Source organism: Drosophila obscura, unplaced genomic scaffold, assembly GCF_018151105.1.
Source record: "Drosophila obscura isolate BZ-5 IFL unplaced genomic scaffold, ASM1815110v1 contig_73, whole genome shotgun sequence".
Lineage (NCBI taxonomy): Eukaryota > Metazoa > Arthropoda > Insecta > Diptera > Drosophilidae > Drosophila > Drosophila obscura.
This window is the reverse complement of record NW_024542865.1, coordinates 1605170-1622944: the sequence shown is the minus strand read 5'-3', so window position 1 is coordinate 1622944 and position 17775 is coordinate 1605170. Positions and strand designations below refer to the sequence as shown.

Here is a 17775-nt window from a genome sequence, read left to right as displayed (position 1 = left end):
TGTGTACTGCTCTACATAAATGCAAGCCGCTATGTTTTATGCATGGCATTTATTATAAATTTAGTCTGTTTCCAAATGCATTTGATTTAATATTAAGTTACAATTTACACTTAAAATACATGATGTGTACACTCCACGGTAGGATGGGGTCACCAATCGAATGGTGGGGGAGGGTTATACACTAGAACACTGAAATGCATCGCTTGCAAAGCCCGCACCGCACAAAGAGAATTTCGACATTTTGCTAAAATTAAAACAAACTATATACCGACAATTTGGTATGGAAGATACTCCGAACGGTACATCATCATTGGAGTACATGTACAATATAATTATTCTAGTATTTCTGGCGTTCGTTTGGAAATGATTGCATTCGAATATTGTCGATCCTCGTGTTTGGCAGTCGCGTGCCAGGAGTGATTAAAATTTACAAAAAAATATACTTATATAGTGACCCTCCTCATTCTCCTCTTCGTCACTCTCACACATACAATTTCTCTTTCAGTGTCTTTCTGCCTGTTTCTGTCTCTGTGCTAGCGACGCTTTTTGACGCGTTCAATGTATTTGGTTTTGTTAAGGGCACGATTGCCGGCATTGGGATCCATCATGCGCTTCCAATCGGTCTGCCCCACCACAAAGCCAATGGCACGCATCTTGTCCTGGGCGCGTTTCTCCTCGATGTCTGCCCAGCGCACCTGAAATGGATAGGACAATGAGTAAAGTATTCTTGTAAAAGATGGCTTGCATTTGAGTCAGATCTCCAGCTACTACTATACATATATACTCATTATATTCTTCATCCGTTTGAGGGATTATTTCATATACATATTAAATATCTAAATGGTATCCACAGATCTCAAAAAGCTTTCTTGTTTAACATCGAATTTACTTTTAGTTTCAGGAATCAATTCTTATAACCAATATCTATCTTTCTTTTAAGTTTTATTACAATCGTATAATGATTTCGGCTAGAAAAAATATCCAACAAAAGGGAATACCTTACCATACACCTAATTATTCAATATCTTTTTTTCTTCAAATCCAATTTAAATGAAACTTTAGGAATCACTTCCTATATCCAATATCTAACTATCCTTTAAGTTTCGTTACAATCGTTCGATAAAAACCCTTCAAAAAAAACATTGCACAAAATGCTAAATTCGCAAAGAGTGAGAAAAAGAGACAGCACTATCCACTATTTCTATCTCTTTTCTTTTAGTGTTTAGGTAATTTTCTACGACTTTTTTTATCCACAACTCACTCGCTTCTTGCCATCGACTGAGGTCTTGGGTGGCTCCCAGTCGTCCAGCTGCAGATATTCGGCCATGCTGGCGGTCTTGCTTTTCTTCAGGATGCGCATTGTGCCGTCCAGACGTGCTACAAGAACAATAATCAGTGAAGAGATCCCGACTAAAGTGAAGAGTATAAGGTAGCAGGACTTACCTAGATTATCCTCGGTGGTGTCGCTTTCCCACTTGCTTTTCAAATTGCCAAACTGCACGGAACCACACGGAACCACCGATTGAATAAAGGAGTAGAGGAAGGGGAGAACGTGGAGAAATTTCTGTTTTCTTTTTTGTTTGCTTGTATCCCCCCAATAACACCAAAACCCCACACTGGTTTTTTTTGTATTGTTTAACACTTACATCGTAGCAGATATCATCACCGTTGCTGTCATCTGTCGTTCCATCGACAGTGCCGGCGGCTGTGGAAGCGGAGCCGGAGGAGGCGGCGGCCACAACATCCGCATCCCCAGTGGCTGCTGCCTTGGTGGCGGCATTCGAAGCAGTGTCCTCACTATAGGCATTATCATCCTGAAATAAATGAAGCCGCCATAAATCAACAAAACGTTCGCATCGTTCGTGTTTTCAGCCTTTTTGCAGAAGTTGCCTTTACTAAAGAGCTTAATCATAGGATCATTTCATTGATAGGTTTTTGCTATAGATCTACAGTGAATTTTTCGATGATGTGTCGCTTTCGCTTGAGAACTTATGTGCTAGAATCTTGGCGATACAGAGCGCATACCCATATCGGTATCATAGTAATTCATAATTAATAATTCATTAATAATCATTGCATTTGCACATATGCCAGAGAACAAAACTTACGTCTAAGAGCATCTATCTCTAAATTATAATCTTTCCGTTCAACTTTCGACAGAAAGGCCAGAGTAAAGGTTAAAATTGTTTTGCTTTGAGTATTCATATATGACTAGATTGAGCGAGAGGCGACGACGACGGCGGTGGCGAGAGCCTCGCGGGCACTGGCCTGCAGCGCCTGTAGCCTGACGCCACATATGTCGGATACATAGTGTGGTTACAGGCTACAGGCGGCACAGGCCAGTGACCAACAGGCTCACGCCCCGTCCGAGTGTGCAGGGGGCGGCGGGAATCATACCGATTCCCATTCCCATTCCCACACCATTCCCGTTCAACGGGAGAGAACCGCATCTCGATTCTAGGGCATAGTTACCGTTGCCATATTCTCAACATCTTCCATCTCGACCACATTCTCCAGCAGCGTAGCCACGTCCAGTTTGATGTAGTGCAGCGGCGTCTCGTTCCAGTTAGCCAGCGCTAGCTGGATCTCCTCTACGGTGCGCTTGTGCGCATTGCGTCCCAGACAAGTCTCCACATCGCACCACAGATCCACAATGTACGGCTACAAAAGAAGATTTATTGAATATATACAGATACCGGCATGTAGATAGATAGAAAGATAGAAGGTTGTTTGTTTCGCACAACTCACCACAAAAATCGAGTCCTTTGCATTGCAGTAGAACTCGTTGAGTGTGCGCAGCGAATTGTTATTACAGTCAACAATTATAAAGTCGTACAGATTATCGCTGAGCGTCTTCTTGAACGATTTGATCAGGTATTGCATGTAGGTCTCCTCCATGGTCTCGTCGTACTCGTAGAGTAGCTCCTTTTTGGGTATCTGTCGGGCATAAAGTAAAACGGAATGAAATACCTCTCGAGTTCCATATCTCGAGCTCTCACTCACCTTCTTTCCCGTCTTGGGGCACTTCTCCTCGTAGTCATTCTCAATTATAAAGTAATCATCGATGCTGAGTATACGCGGTGTGGTGCCGCCCATTTCCAGCTCCTTCTCCTTGATGAGGCGTGCCACAAACGACTTGCCGCTGCCCGGTGGACCGCGTATTACAACACAGATACGCTTGGGACGCGTCAGGCGGCCGGGCGGCAATAAAATCTCATCAATCGAGATGGTATTGCGATTCTCATTCGTGGGCACACTCATCTCTAAATGTGGGGCCGGTACATGGCCAGCGGGCACATCCTCATTGGCCTTTGCCTGCGAGGGAAACAGAGATTGTGGCGCCGGAGGAGCAACCTCTGATGGCGACGACGACGGCAGTGGTTCCGCTTTCACTTTCAATGGGCTCTCGCCCAGCATGCGCCGCTGCGGATTGGCGGGGAAGGCCTTCTTGAAGGGTTCTGCACCGGAAGAGACGCTGTTCAAAATGTGCATCGATGGCGGCGACGGCAGTGAATCATCATCGCGCATTTCTGCCAGATTACTGCAAGGATTCAAAACAGAAAGGATTCACATTAGTCACTCAATTCACGTCTAACGTGACAGTGGCTCGTGGACTTTGGGACTTACTCTTCAGCATCGGATATATCCTCGAGATCATCGAACTGTTTGGCATTGTTTTGCCCCTGCGGCCCATGTGTCTAGGGGGAAGGATTACAAGCGGATTAGATATCGAATCAAAGGACGACTCCCCACGTGGTGTGGAGGGCGCTTGGGCTTACCTGCTGATCGCTCTCTTCGGGCGGAACCGCTTGAAGCTGACGATTCTGATGCATTTGCAGGCGCTCCTGCAGGCGCAGCTGTTTCTTTCTTTTTTTATTACGCTGTTTTAAGGTATTTTGATTCTGAACGGATCCGGGTGCGGATCCGGGTCCGGCTGCGATTCCAGCTGCCGCTCCGGCTGCTGCTACTCCACCTAAAACTCCTGGTCCTCCTCCTCGTTCCATCCCCATTCCATGTGACGCTCCGCCGCGTCCACCTCCGCGTGCGCCTCCTCGTCCAGGTCCCATTCTTCCACCAGCTGGGCCATAGCCATTGTTTGAGGCATGTCCATACTCAAAGGTTTTCAGTGGCCGAAATTCGGGCAGGCCATCGCCAGAGGCTGGGGCAGCGCCTCCTCCCGATGTGACCGATTTGTGGCCATAGTCGATGACCTTGGGGGCGGGCGTCTTGTTCTGGTAGTCGAACACCTTCATGGGACGATGCACGGGCTGGTCGTCGCCGTCCTCGTTTGTCTCCACACGTGGAAGAGAATGAGGGTGGAACGGCGGCCCCTGTGGCTGTGGATGTTGCGGCGGCTCCGGTCTGCAACGTGGGGGCAACGTGGTTTGTAAGAGGTGGCAGGCGTAGGGTGGTGGAAAGGACGCAGTGGCGTGGTCGGTATTGTCGGTATCAAATATCGGTATTTGTTGCAGTATTTTTAACGGTATTTTACGATATTTCGGTTGGTATTGTTTAGTCGTTCGATTTTTCATGGATTCGATTATCGATTATTTTCAATATTTTGAATTGATTTTTGTTTCGTTTTTTGAGGTTTTTTTTTCAATGTTTCAAAAACCAAAAGAAAAACACTTGAACTTTTACTTCTCTTTGAAATTTACCAAAAAAAAAAACGTATTGAAGATGTGCGGGGTGGGTTGGGCATGGTGGGGCCGGTTGTGAACGTGGTGGGGGCAGGGGAGGTGGGTCATAGTTCAGAGGTCCTAAGTTTCACACAGAATATAGCACGGACAAAAAGGGGGGAAAAAGCCTCACTCTATTCAGAGATTTAAAATTCGGACTTTCGGTGGATATTTTCGCGCCCCCCCCCCCCCAGCCCATACAGAGAATTTATATGTATATCGATAATTAATCGGAAAACTTGACAACTCTTTGGAGAGAATCTTTTGAGAGGAGGAATGGCATCTCATTACACCATGAGGTATCCTTATATTCCATTAATCAGCGGACAAGCAATACATATCTTATGTACATATCGTACATTTTATTTATTTCTTTATTTATTTCTTTAAAACTTTCGAATTTTGAGGCATACAGTGCGTTTCAATGGTGTATGTATATAAGGGGGACATCATATGGCTTATACAATATAGTTTTACAATATTTTACAGCTTATCGACTCTTTTGTTGGTCAGTCATCGAATATTGAGCTAACTATCGATAGCTACCGATACAACAATTTTAGCATGTTAGATTTAGAGAGATAGACAGAGAGTGAGAAAGAGTTATCGACAATAAAATCCATATCATTAATCGATTTATGTTTATAATTGATCGAGCAACGATTGAATTTATCGAACGGTTATCGAAACGTATTTATACGTATATGTACGTCTTTTATATCCAATAAAAAAGAATAAATACGGTATATATTGTGGATTGAATTACATATATGTATATCTTTTAGCTATCGAACAAAAACAATGTTCAATTATCTTAATGATTAATCGATCCATCTATTATCATCTATCATATATCGTTAATAAAAAAAAATTCAATATTGGTCTCACAATACTTAATAATGTGACATATTTCAAGCGCTATCTGTATTTATGGTTTATGTTTTGCTGTTCTGATCAATCATTTAGAAAAGTTCTTCTACTGAATAAGGATTCTACTATTCCTAGCGACTATCAAACGCACTGCACACCCCACTGTACACGTCTCTTTTTTTTTTTTGTAGTTTTTCTTAAAACATCAGACCGACCCCCAGACGACAATGGACACTGGTAACTGGAAACTTCTGCTATTGATCATCTTTATATACACATTGATCTGTCAGTGATCCCTCATTAGATGGGCACAACACAACGAACGGACTGACTGACTCGATATCGAACATTTCTCTCTGGTGTTCTTTTAGGTGTGTCTGAGTATGTTTAAGTCCAACCTCCAACATTGATTTAATTTGATCTTCATTTATTGGTATATATATAATATATCATTTTCGACTTATACAACTTTCAATTCTACTAAAAGAATACATCATGATCTTAACGTTCAAAAACTTCGATTCAGAATTAGAGAGAGAGAGTGAAGAAAGAGAGAGTCAAAGGAGAGGGAAAAATGTTCTGAGGAAACGAACAAAAAAAAACAACTAAATTTAACAAAGCGGAAATATTACAAAGAAAATAAAAATGTTTCATAAGCCAATTCATTTTGGATGTAAATTTTGTTATTTTTTGGGAGCAACGAACTTTTTCAGTTGTTTTGTTTTGCATTTTTAAGGACATGATTGAGCTCTAGATCTCTGTTCCTGGTTTTTTTTTTGGGCGATGTGTACATGGTGTGGGTGTGTTCTTATTTGCTGAATTAATCTACTATATCTCTATATAGTGCTATGTTTTATCGATGCATAAGTAGTAGAGGAAGCTCTGAGGCTGAGGCTACGGCTGGGGGTTCAGAGGAGCAGAGAGAGACCTGATCCTCTGGTGCCACTGGATCCACCATCCCAGTGCCGCTTCTTCACTGCTTCCTTCTCTAATACTCTCTTTCCTACTCAGATCCTGCGCTGCTTCTGCTGCTGTTGAACGTTTCTATTGGTCCTGTTTTTGAATTTAGCTTGGACTTGACCGCTGCTCAGACCACGCGGACACCACAAGACACCATTCATTCATCGTATGTGATCGTATGGGATCGTATGGGATCATGGATTTATGCATCGATCGATCGATTCACCCACCACCACCACATATCAATACCATAAATATATATATATATTTTTTTTTTCGTTTGTATTTTGTGTTTTGTTTTTGGTATTTTTAACAAAAGTTTTGTGTGGTATTTTTTTGTTATTTTTTTTTGTTTTCGTTTCGTATTTCGGATATTTTTTATATTTTTTATCAGTTGCATAGAAGTAGAAGAGAAGAAGAGAAAACGGGTATGGAATATAAATTCCAGCATTAACGATAACTCGAAAAAAACACATCGCCTGCACATAATCTACATAAAGAATTTTTTGGGGAAAAAAGAGAGACGAGAGAGAGCAACAAACAGACAGAGAAAGAGCGACAGGGAGGGGTGGGCGGAGAAGGTAAAAGATGAAGGACGAGCAGAGACGACAAATATCGACGGGGACTCGTCGGACGATGGTGAGGGGAGGGATGATGGGAGGGAAGATCTCAATAAAAACGCATGATATATACATATCTAGTATTTATGCGTAAATAAAACAAGTACTTAAGTCTGGTATTTTCTAGTATTTTTCGGAATAAACTACTATTTAAGTGTAGTATTTATATAGTATTTTTTGGAATAAACTAATAGTTAGATGTGGTATTTATCTGGTATTTTTCGGATTAAACTAGTATTTAACTGGTATTTATTCGGAATAAACTTGTATTTGATGATCGGACAAATATGACTAGATATTTTCTAAATTTGAGAAAAATTCGATTTTCCCAAGGAGGCATTCCGTTTTAAGTGTGGAGCGTCCTGCAGCAGCGACCCTCGGTCGATTATTGCATTACTGCCTGAGACTCACGAGTTAGAAGACTTTGATGAAGGAAATCGTAGCTTTATACATGGGAAAACAGCACTTTCTCTGAGCCAATGTTTCGAGCTATTCTCAAACATCGATTTCAATGGTGAAGGAAAGTAATTCATAAAATTTCTTACAAATTATAGGATGGACAAAACACCCCACAAAAATTTCTACAGGAGATGCAAGGGGAGATTCCTTAAACGTTTAAACAGAGAGAGATTTAGCGGACAGACAGTCTGTCGGCAAGGGAGAGGGATATCCCTTTGGCCCATTTTCTTGGGGGCATTTTCTTTAGCATTTTTGCTTTTTCGCACAAGAGATCAAAGTATTCTGGTGTTTTGATTTTGCGTTAAAAGAAGAGTTATTCATAAAAGTGTTAGGAGTTTCAGAGAGTTCTGTTTTTGGACACATACCCGTCATCCCATGGCTTCCGATTTCCAAAGTTCATCATGTTTCCGCCTCCGCCTCCGCCTGGTCCCGGTCCTGGTCCAAAGTTTCGACGATTGCGCGGAGGACCTCCTCCCATGTCCTCGTCAAAGTTGGGCATCGGGGGACCGGAGCTGCGCCGGAATGGATTATCACTATTATTGGGATTATTGGGTGGACCACCGCCTCCTCCTCCGAAGTTGGGTCCTCCTCCAAAGTTGGGTCCAGGACCATCGAAAGGCCCTCCAGGACCAGGGCCACCAAAGCCGAAGGGATTAAACGGTCCCGAGTCGGGGCCACATCCATGACCAGGTCCAGGGCCAGGTCCACGGAATTTCGGACCAAAATTGGGTCCTGGTCCGGGTCCACCGCCGCCGCGATTGTGGGGTCCGAAATTGGGTCCGAAGTTGGGACCAAAGTTCGGGCCATTTGGTCCATTGTTGGGACCGAAATTGGGCCTAAAGTTGGGGCCATTGGGACCAAAGTTGGGTCCTCCAGGGCCAAAGGGTGGGCCACCGTTTGGACCAAAATTGCGGCCGCCATTGGGGCCAAAGTTGGGACCGGGTCCGGGTCCGAAATTCCTGCCATTTGGCCCAAAGCCGGGACCATTTCCATCAAAATTGTTGCTGAAGTCCGTGAAATTATCGCCCGGCACCTGTCCGGGTCCAAATTGATTCATTTGATTGGGACCAAAGGGCCCGTGAGCATCACGAAAGCCAGGACCTGGACCACCGGGATGAGGACCGAGACCGGGCCCACCACCAGGACCATCACCAGCAAATCCACGATGGAGCCGCGAGTGCTGCTGCTCATCCATGTCCGTGGGTCCACGACTGCGGCTGCGTGAGTCGACGGCTTCGACGCTATCGCGACTCATCATCGACTCCCTGGAGTCCTGCGAGAGCTTGTCCACATTCCCAGGCGATTGAGACTGCGAATGGGAGTGGACCTTCTTCTTGCGCTGCCATTCGGCAAAGGACAGGGGCCGTCCCTTGTTGGCGGCGCCTCCTCCTGCTGCACTTGCATCCGCTGCATCGTTGGCTCCTGCTCCGCCCTGTTGATCGCTCAACCGCTCCTGGGCCTTGGCCACTGCCTGGGTGAGATTATTGATGAAATCGGGATCCTTGAGGGCGTTGGACACATTCGCTGGCAGAGATTCATCCGCCGTCTTTTTGCTGTCGGCGGTGGCGGCCACAGCAGGGGGTGCTCCTCCTTCTTTGACGGGTGTCCCTTCGGCAGCCACACCGGCTGCCTGATCCCCAGGGTTCTTGATCACCACATCGAACAGCGATGGTATCTTCTTGCTGTCATCAGTGGCGGCGGCTCCGCCTCCGGCGACGCCCGGCTTAGCTCCCTCCTCGACCAGATCGAGGCCAGGGATGCCATCGCTCTTCTTGAAGATATTCGTCATGGGTGTGTCCACCAGCTCCGGCTCTGGCTCGGGCTCATCGTCGTCATCGTCCAGTGAAATGGTGAGAATATCCTCCACTTTGGTTTGCTTCGCCGGCGTGGAGGTGGCAGCGGCACCCTCGAACCGCCGCTTGCCAAGAATATTCGTTGGTCCAGGTCCCGGAGCAGGCTCAGGTTTGCTCTTCTGGTGCTGCTGCTGCTGTTCCAGTGGCTTTTTGGGCGACAACTGCTTCTGTGGATCTGCAGTCTTTTGCTCCATGGGAGGCTCCACGATATCCCGGCGCATAGGCGGCGGCGGCTGCTGCTGCTGCTGCTGCAGCTGGTGCTCCTTAAGAGGTTCCTGCTCGCGATGCTGCTCGTGATTTCCGCCTGGGAATGGACCAGGGCCAGGACCATGTCTGCCTCCAAAGCCAGGTCTGCCGCCAGGACCAGGACCAGGTCCAGATCCAGGACCACTCCGATTGGGACCTCCATCAAAGGCCGGTCCAGGGCCTCGTCCTCCAAAGGGACCTCCCCTCTCAAAAGTAGGGCCTGGTCCCGGTCCCGGTCCATGTCCCTGTCCATCCATTGCAGGATCACCTCTGTTTGGACCCTCAAAGGACCCGGACCCACGGAAGCGTGCTGCTCCGTCTTCAATCTCTTCGATGGGATCCTTGCTGGCCATTGGTCCGGCTGGTGGACCATCTGGAACAGCGCCAGGTCCTGGGCCGCCTCCTCCTCCAGCACCCTCTTGAGCCTGACGGCGACGTCGCATCTGCTCGCGTCGCTCGGCAATGCGACGCCGCTGCTTCTCAAATTCCTCCTCGTAGCGGCGGTACTCATCGCGATCCGGATGATTGGCATTGGCCCGTTTCCAGTCCTCGAACTGCTGCTCCCACTGATCGAACAGCCGATCGAAGCTTGCCTCGTCCAGATCTGGCCCGGCCGGGGCTCCTCCTCCGCCACGTGGATGCTGTTGCTGTGGATTGTTGTTGTTGTTGTTCCTTGGGCCAAAGTTGCCACGATTCTGGCCACCACCGTTGCCATCGTTGCTGTTGCTGCTGTGGCCTCCTCTCTCGTCGTTATATCCCTGATTATCCCAGCGTCCCGCTTTGTTGTTGTTGTTGTTGTTTGGCGGTGGACCACGGCGATTGTTGGCCCCAAAATTGTTGCCAAAATTACTAGAATTATCGGATCCTTCAGTGACTCCTCCGCCTCCGCCTCCGCCACCTCCACTTCCAGCGCCATAGCTGTTGTTGTTAATAAAGTTCGAGCCTCCTCCGCCGCCGCCTCCCCCGCCCCCGGGACTATTACCAAAGTTTCCAGAGTTTCCACCGCCACCGGTATTGCCAGCAATTGATCGTCCAGGTGCTCCTCCGCGACCACTGAATCCTTCTTGATTTGAGCCAAATTCCTGGCCAGAATTCTGAGTAAAAGGATTGTTGCCACGTGCCGGGGGAGGGCCATCGCCTACTGCGCCTCCTCCCTGCTGTCCTGGTCCATCGCTCCAGCCCTTGCGCTGGAAGTTATTGTTCGGTTTATTCCCTGCATGGCGCTGCTCCATATCCGGATTATTCGTGGACCAGCGATTCATCCGCTGGTTGCTGTTGCTGCCCGGCGGCGGCTGCTCCTGCTGCTGCTTGTCCATAGATGGGGGTGGTGGTCCGTCCCAGCGTCCTCGATTTGTCTCAGCAGCAGGCGGTGGCGGTCCGCTCCAACGATTGTTGCCATCGCCACCCTGCGGTGGCGGCGGTCCGTCCCAGCGACGGTTTGCATCGGCGGCAGGTGGCGGCGGTCCGGAATTCCAGCGATTCCCAGCATTCACTCCCGATGGTGGCGGTCCCTCCCATCTGCCTGGTCCTACAGGACCTGGACCTGGACCTGGACCCGGACCAGGTCCGGCCCCATCTTTGGGCCCCTCCCAGCATGGTGCATTACGTGGCGGCGGCTGATGCTGCGGATGCTGTGGATGCTGCGGATGATGTGGATGCTGCGGATGCTGGTTCCATTGATTCTCCATGGGATTGGGCGGCAGCTGGCGCAACTTGGGGTCTCCACCCATAAAGGCAGGCGGCGGCTGCTGCAGATTGGGAAAGGGATTCATGTTGCCCTGCATCTCGTTGGGATTGGCACCCATGGGCGGCTGACTGTAGCCTCCCATCTGTGGCTGTGGCATTTGGTTGTAGCGAGCCGCCGGCGGCGGTTGCTGGAGATGCTGCTGTTGCGGCGCCGTCTGGGCAGCGGGCCACATATTGGGATGCTGATGCTGCTGGTGCTGCGGCGGCTGCTGCATGTAGCCTCCGGGATTGGCGTTCTTCTGCGGTGGCGGCGGCGGCGGCTGACTGTACATTTGCGGCTGGGCCATAATCTTGCCCGGCATTCCAGGCCCTTGCGGATTGGGGGGCATTTGAACGGGCACCGGAGCCACCGCCGGTGGAGCCTGGTAGTACGTCTGCTGCGCTGGCGGATAGCCCTGCACTCCCGGCTGTACTGCGACAGCGGCGGGCATCACGACTGCTGCTGCGACGGGGGCTGCAGCCACCGATGGTGTGACGGCGGCAGGAGCGCCGGCCGCGGGATTTGCACCGCCAGCTGCTGCGGCAGCCATCTCCCGTTTGTACTGAAAGAATGCAAGAAAATTAAATAAATTTAGGGCGAGTTATTATGGGGATGGGGATGGGGATGGTACAGGGTGGTACACACCTGCTCGCCGTATTGGGCATGCCACTTGGCGTACTCCTGCTGGTACGTCTGCCACTGATGCCAATGGTGCTGCAGCGCATACTGCTGCTCGGGGGTCATGGCCGCGTACTGGGCAGCCGTGTACTGCTCGTAGGGGTTGGTGGCCGTTTGGCCAGCCGCGCTGTAGGGGTTGGCTCCCAGTGCCGCAGGCATAGCGACTGGCTCAGCGACGGCGGTGGCGGAAACAGCGACGCCGGCGGGCACCACCGGGGCTGCTGTGGACGACTGCTCGACGGGCGGCGGCGGTGGCGGTGCGTCGGGTAGTGGTGGCGGTACCGTGGGCTGCGGCGGTGCAGCCATTGGCACGGCGCCTGGCACCATAGCCGCAGCAGCAGGCCATTGGTTCCACATTCTCACTCCTCTTTTTTTGCACACTTTAGGTCACAAAGAAATGTGTTTTTCGGTATTATTTTGTTGTGTACTGTTTGTATATGTCCTGTCCATATATTTGATTCATCATTAAACTTACCGAGATTTTGTTATTTTATGTAATATGCAGCAAAAAACTAATTTCCGAACTGAAGAAAACGTAAAAATTCCACTCACTTCGCCATTTTTGGCTTGAAAATTAGAGATGTGGAACGGGGTGCTCGATTGCCGCAATACTAATACGATAGCAATAAGCAAGTGATATCGATAGTCATATATTGGGCTATCGTGTTAAAACATACATACCATATATTATTAGTTATTTAGAACATATATTAACTCTTCCACTTGGGAAAATTCCAATAAGTGCCATTATATATTTTCAGGACCATTTTCTTTTTTTAATTTTACAACTTTTTGTATTATACATATGTACAATAAAATCTATCTAATGGCAGTGATACTTATCGGTCATCACTATCGATAGCAGAACTCGACACGTGCTGTCGAAATTGTGTACCTTTTATTTGTGTGAAGAAGACTCGCAATTAAAATGACCGAAACAAATGGAAAGATTAAATATATGGTGGCGGACACCACGGCATTCATCAATGCAGTTCCCCTGAACGTAAATTAAATTAAAAATAATGCTGAAACCAAACCATTAAATCCGTTCGCTTCCAGGAATACGCCGAAAATGTTCTCACTGTGCCCGATGTGGTTGCCGAGGTGCGCAATAAGCGCCAGATACGCCGCCTCTGTGTGCTGCCCTTCGGCATGGAGGTGCGCGAACCGCGCCCTGAGAGCATCAAGCACTGTGTGGAGTTCGCCAAGAAGACGGGCGACTATGCCAGTCTCTCTGGCATCGATCTAAAGGTAATCGCTCTGTCCTACGAGCTGGAGAAGGACAATGTGGGCACAGAGCATCTGCGCACTGAGCCCGTAATGGCCCAGACCATTGCCTCCAAGGAGGAGCCCAAGGAGATGCAGGAGGCCAACAATAAGCGTCTGGTGGGCTGGTTCATGCCCGATGGCGAAGAGGACGAGGAAGATGAGGACGATGATGATGATGAAATGGATGACGATGAGGACGATAATGAGGAGGTGGAGGACACCTCAGTGGATAACGTAAAAGCAGCCATTGAGGCTCAGATCGAGGGCATAGAGCTGCCCACCACAAATACGGAGACAAAAATGGACGACATCTCCGAGGAGGATCTAAAGACGCTTCTGGAGGAGTTAAGTTGCGAGTCCGATGTCCCGGAGTGCGATCAGCTATTGGTCCAGACCAATACAGAAGACGATGAAATGGAGCAGGAGCCGGAACAGCCTTGCTCCAGCAAGTCCAACAGCAATCTGGACGATGACGTGGGCGACGACGGCTGGATCACCCACTCGAACATCAGAAGCGCCAAGAAGGCGCTCGAGGGCAAGGTGGAGTCCGATGCGGTGCCCCTGGTGGCCTGCATGACCACAGATTATGCCATTCAGAATGTGCTCAAGCAGATGAATCTGAATTTGGCCGCCCTCAATGGGCGCATCATCAAGCAGCTGCGCACGTACATCCTCCGCTGCTACGCCTGCTTTAAGACCACCAGCATCATGACCAAAGTCTTTTGCCCGAACTGCGGCAACAAGACGCTGAAGCGCGTCGCCGTCAGCCTGGACGAGAACGGCAAGCAGGTGATCCACATCAATACGCGTCGTCCGCTCACGTCAAAGTACAAGAACCAGAGCCTGCCCAAATTCCAGGGCGGCAAGCATTCCCGTAATCCCATTCTGTTCGAGGACCAGCCCATGCCCCGCCAGATGCCATCACGCGTGGCCAAAACAAAGACAAATGCATTGAACGAGGACTACGTGGCCGGCTACTCGCCATTCGTGCTGCGCGACGTCGACTCCAAGTCAGCCATGCTCCGCTCCAAGGGCAATCTCAAGGAGTGGGCGCGGAACAACAACTTCGAGGAGGATCGCCGTCGCAAGCACTACAATCGTCTCTACAAGTAGAGGGGCGATCAGGGTCAGGGTGGGGTCCGTAGCAATTAAGCTTTCCATTAACATGTTATCAGTGTCTATTTAAAGAGTAAACTCTTCCTACACACAAAACAATTTTGCATTTTAGGTGAGCAGCCGGACAACCAGCTTGGAGCCGTAGGCCGGCAGATTGAGTTCGTATTTGCGCTGCAGGGCTGGCGGCACAAAGCGTCCGCCCAGGTAGTGATGCTCGCCCTTGAAGTGCTTCGCACAGAGCTTGGGAGCCGTCAGGGAGATGAGCAGCTTGGGCTCAATGTCGCAATCGGTCTGCTTGCCCTTCTCCACATCCCAGCCACTGGGTATGTCCACACTAGAGAAAGGGGCGAGTAAGTGTAAGTGAGCAGATAAATGGGCAACTTGCTCCATTCTCACCTGGCTATGGGCAGCTTTGTTTGCTGCATCATGTTCACCAGGGGCACAAAATCTTCGCGTACCGGCGGCTTGAAGCCAAAGCCAAACAGGGCGTCCACAATCAGGTCATAGTCCTCCTCGGCAGCAGCCACTGAGGGGCACTTTTTGACGTTGGGTATCTCCATGTGGTGGCACTGGTTGGTCAGATTCTCGTACAGCGCCAACAGTGTGGGCTTGGGATAGTAAACGGTGGGCTGGTAGCCCATCAAGGACAGATGACGGGCACAGACCAGACCATCGCCACCATTGTTGCCCGGCCCACAGACGATCAACACTCGCGGATGGGTCTGGTCGGGAAAGCACTCGGCCACCGCATCTGCACAGCTCAAACCGGCCAGTTCCATCAGCTGGCCCACATGGAACATCTCGAACAGGTCCAGGTCCAGTTCGATGGCTTCTGCTTGAGTCAGATACTTGACCATGTTTTTGCTGCAAGACTTTTGACGCTTTAATTGTTGTTTTTGTCTCTGCTGTTGATTTTCGATAAGTGCAAAATGCGAAAATGGCAACCGGCTTTGTGTGTTTTTTGCACGCCAAATCAATTGACAAGTCCTTGGGATGCACCCATTCCACCTGAGACATTGCCAGCTAAGCAAGCGCATATTTCCTCATATAAATTAGCACTTAAATAATTAGAAATTAATTTTTAAAATAAATAAACTCAAAATCAGCCTCAGATTATGCAGCTGGACAAAGAAAAATCTATCGATAGCCCTCAGCGATAGTTGCAGGGACAGTCGATGGCCCGCAATTTGAATGAATTTGAAATGGTTAACACACTTTATTCTTAAATCAGGTACACACTAAAACTAGCAAAAGGAATACAATAAAAGGTTCTTTCAGATGACTTCTCTGGCCCGACCATCACCGCCACGACCCCCGCAGGTAAGTTCCTGCTCCCTGTGCTGGGCTAGGAGGTCAGCGCTGGCAAAGTTCAAGCTGCAGGCGCCGCATATGTGCGGCTTGTGGCCGCTGTGACGCTGCTGGTGCATCTCCAGGGTCTGGCGGGTGACGCACGGCTTGTTGCATTGGGCACAGGCATAGGGCCAGAGGTTCTTGTCATGACTGCGCATGTGGGAGGCGAGTCGCTCCCCGTCGGAAAAGCATTTGGAGCACACATCGCAACGGGAGGGTCGCTGCTCGTCGCCGCTGGCGTGCAGGCGCTCGTGCCTCAGCTGGGAGGCATGGGTCCCGAAGCGTTTCTCACAGTGGACGCACTGGAAGCGCCGCTGGCCCTCGTGCACCACCCGCACATGACGAGAGATGGCGCTCTTGTGGCGGAAGAGCTGCGGGCACTGCTGGCACTTGAACTTCTCCCAGCTAGGGTTGTGTATGCGCAGATGGGTGAGCAGCTCCGTCCGCGTCACCTTGGCCACGCCGCAGTGCTCGCAGACGTGCTCCTTGCGCTGGGCATGCCGCTTCAGATGCTCCCCCAGGGCGTTCTTGGTGCTGTACTGCCGGTTGCAGTGTTCGCAGATCAGATGCTGCGCCTCCTCCAATTGCTGCTGCTGGCCAGACCCGCCGCCACCGCCGCCGCTCCCCTGGGACGGATGGGAGTTGCGCATGTGCGAACGGAGCTGTTCATAGCGCGTGAAGGACTTGTCACAGTTGCGGCAGAGGAATGGCTTGGCATGGCCCTGGTGCACGCTGCGGATGTGAGCTTCCAGGTAGGGCAGCTTGTAGACCTGCTTGCCGCACTGGTCGCAGGCCAGGGCTCCCGCTGCTCTCTTGCTGGACGAAACTGAAATCGAGCCGGTGTCGGTTTCCCGTTCGGCTGCATCTACGGATTCATTCTGACTCAGCTGCAGCTGCAGCTCCTCCTCCCCGTCTTCCTCCTCGCTGCCTGGTGGCTCGTCTTTTATCGGAACATCGCTGGGCAGCTGTGGAGAGACGCTAAGAGAGCATTAGTCAAGTGAATGTGTTTGGCAATAACAAGTAAGTATCGTATATCAACCAGCTGCGTTTCCAGGTGATGTGGTGACTGTTGCTGTTGCTGTTCGCCCTCGGCTCCAGCTGCGACGGAGTTCTTGGCCTGTTCTTGGAACAGGGGCGTCAGCTTATCGTTCGACTCTTTGGCGACCTTGCACAGCTCTTCAAAGTACTCAATGGCGTTGTAGCAGAGGGCGCATATCTGCTTGGGAAAGCCTTGGGGCTGCTCCAGCACATCAATGCCGAAGAACTTCTTCAGCATGTGGACCGAACGCGAGTTGAGGTTGTCCAAACTGTGGTCCGAGCGATGCTCCTTGAGCTCGCGCAGTTGACGCAGACAGATGCGACATTGTCGGGCTATATTGGCAATGGTGAACATTACTCAGACGCGGCCAGTTTCGTTGCGCACGGAACGCCCGAAAGGAGTTATCAGCAGACAAAATTTAGTTCTTGGTTCTTCTTCTTCTCCGCGGAATCCAACCAGTGGCCAGTGGGTAGGGGTGGTATTGTTCGCGTTCCCGTCTAGAGCTGGGTAAACAATTATCGATAATAAAACTGCTAGCGATGAGCGGTGACTTCAGTGACATGACTACCGGGTAGCAGTTTTATCAGTTCATATCAAGTGAAACGCAGTTTTTATTTGAGTATATCATATTATATTATGAAATATAAATATTCTGCTTTAGTTTGTCGCCATATTGTCTCTGAGGCTATATGATGTGGAGGAATCTGTTCTGATCGCGCTTCCTCCCTCTCTATACATTTTCCATTGTCATTGTGCAACCTATCTAGAAAAGTGCACGCAATAATTAACTTAGTAGCGACTATTAACGTTTCCACAAGCTTGCACCATTTTTCTGGTAGTTTGTATGCCATTGCACATTCTGAATTTTACCTGTGACTTTACTTACACTCTGACTTTATATCGTTAAGGT

The 17775-nt window shown here is 49.5% G+C and overlaps 4 protein-coding genes across 6 annotated transcripts; 1 reads left to right on the top strand and 3 right to left on the bottom strand.

The window, feature by feature from the left end:
- Positions 1 to 8: 8 nt before the first annotated feature.
- LOC111065020 (collagen alpha-1(III) chain) lies at positions 9 to 12677 on the bottom strand. Of its 3 annotated transcripts, XM_022352962.2 has the most exons (12): positions 12567 to 12677; positions 12059 to 12471; positions 7954 to 11975; positions 3780 to 4362; positions 3628 to 3698; positions 3004 to 3541; positions 2749 to 2937; positions 2473 to 2661; positions 1647 to 1814; positions 1444 to 1495; positions 1262 to 1377; positions 9 to 695 (listed from the first exon to the last, which is right to left on the bottom strand). In XM_022352962.2, the coding sequence occupies exons 2-12, from the start codon at positions 12446 to 12448 to the stop codon at positions 534 to 536; spliced, it is 6480 nt and encodes a 2159-aa protein (XP_022208654.2). In that variant the 5' UTR covers positions 12449 to 12471; positions 12567 to 12677; the 3' UTR covers positions 9 to 533. The 3 variants fall into 3 exon arrangements, with proteins under 3 accessions (XP_022208654.2, XP_022208655.2, XP_022208656.2); XM_022352963.2 differs by lacking the exons at positions 9 to 695; positions 2473 to 2661; positions 2749 to 2937; ... (1 more) ...; positions 3628 to 3698; positions 3780 to 4362 and having other exon boundaries at positions 1286 to 1377; XM_022352964.2 differs by lacking the exons at positions 9 to 695; positions 1262 to 1377; positions 1444 to 1495; ... (4 more) ...; positions 3628 to 3698; positions 3780 to 4362 and adding an exon at positions 6234 to 6632.
- A 269-nt stretch (positions 12678 to 12946) lies between these two features.
- On the top strand, positions 12947 to 14572 carry LOC111065029 (RNA-binding protein NOB1). Its single transcript, XM_022352978.2, has 2 exons — positions 12947 to 13094; positions 13151 to 14572. Exons 1-2 carry the CDS (start codon positions 13020 to 13022, stop codon positions 14471 to 14473), a joined length of 1398 nt encoding a protein of 465 aa, XP_022208670.2. The 5' UTR covers positions 12947 to 13019; the 3' UTR covers positions 14474 to 14572.
- LOC111065037 (NAD(P)H-hydrate epimerase) lies at positions 14521 to 15573 on the bottom strand. The gene is made up of 2 exons (XM_022352993.2): positions 14873 to 15573; positions 14521 to 14810 (listed from the first exon to the last, which is right to left on the bottom strand). The coding sequence occupies exons 1-2, from the start codon at positions 15511 to 15513 to the stop codon at positions 14585 to 14587; spliced, it is 867 nt and encodes a 288-aa protein (XP_022208685.2). The 5' UTR covers positions 15514 to 15573; the 3' UTR covers positions 14521 to 14584.
- A 104-nt stretch (positions 15574 to 15677) lies between these two features.
- LOC111065030 (zinc finger protein 665) lies at positions 15678 to 17356 on the bottom strand. The gene is made up of 2 exons (XM_022352979.2): positions 16866 to 17356; positions 15678 to 16791 (listed from the first exon to the last, which is right to left on the bottom strand). The coding sequence occupies exons 1-2, from the start codon at positions 17217 to 17219 to the stop codon at positions 15751 to 15753; spliced, it is 1395 nt and encodes a 464-aa protein (XP_022208671.2). The 5' UTR covers positions 17220 to 17356; the 3' UTR covers positions 15678 to 15750.
- Positions 17357 to 17775: the final 419 nt, after the last annotated feature.

Coding starts and splice junctions, on each gene's coding strand:
- LOC111065020 (XM_022352962.2), bottom strand. CDS start 12,448: ATGTGGAACCAATGGCCTGCTGCTGCGGCTATGGTGCCAGGCGCCGTG. Junction 1,378..1,443: donor CACCACCGAGGATAATCTAG/GTAAGTCCTGCT, acceptor TTGTTCTTGTAG/CACGTCTGGACGGCACAATG. Junction 696..1,261: donor CAGTCGATGGCAAGAAGCGA/GTGAGTTGTGGA, acceptor TATCCATTTCAG/GTGCGCTGGGCAGACATCGA.
- LOC111065030 (XM_022352979.2), bottom strand. CDS start 17,219: ATGTTCACCATTGCCAATATAGCCCGACAATGTCGCATCTGTCTGCGT. Junction 16,792..16,865: donor ATCACCTGGAAACGCAGCTG/GTTGATATACGA, acceptor GTCTCTCCACAG/CTGCCCAGCGATGTTCCGAT.
- LOC111065037 (XM_022352993.2), bottom strand. CDS start 15,513: ATGCGCTTGCTTAGCTGGCAATGTCTCAGGTGGAATGGGTGCATCCCA. Junction 14,811..14,872: donor ACAAAGCTGCCCATAGCCAG/GTGAGAATGGAG, acceptor CCCTTTCTCTAG/TGTGGACATACCCAGTGGCT.
- LOC111065029 (XM_022352978.2), top strand. CDS start 13,020: ATGACCGAAACAAATGGAAAGATTAAATATATGGTGGCGGACACCACG. Junction 13,095..13,150: donor TCAATGCAGTTCCCCTGAAC/GTAAATTAAATT, acceptor GTTCGCTTCCAG/GAATACGCCGAAAATGTTCT.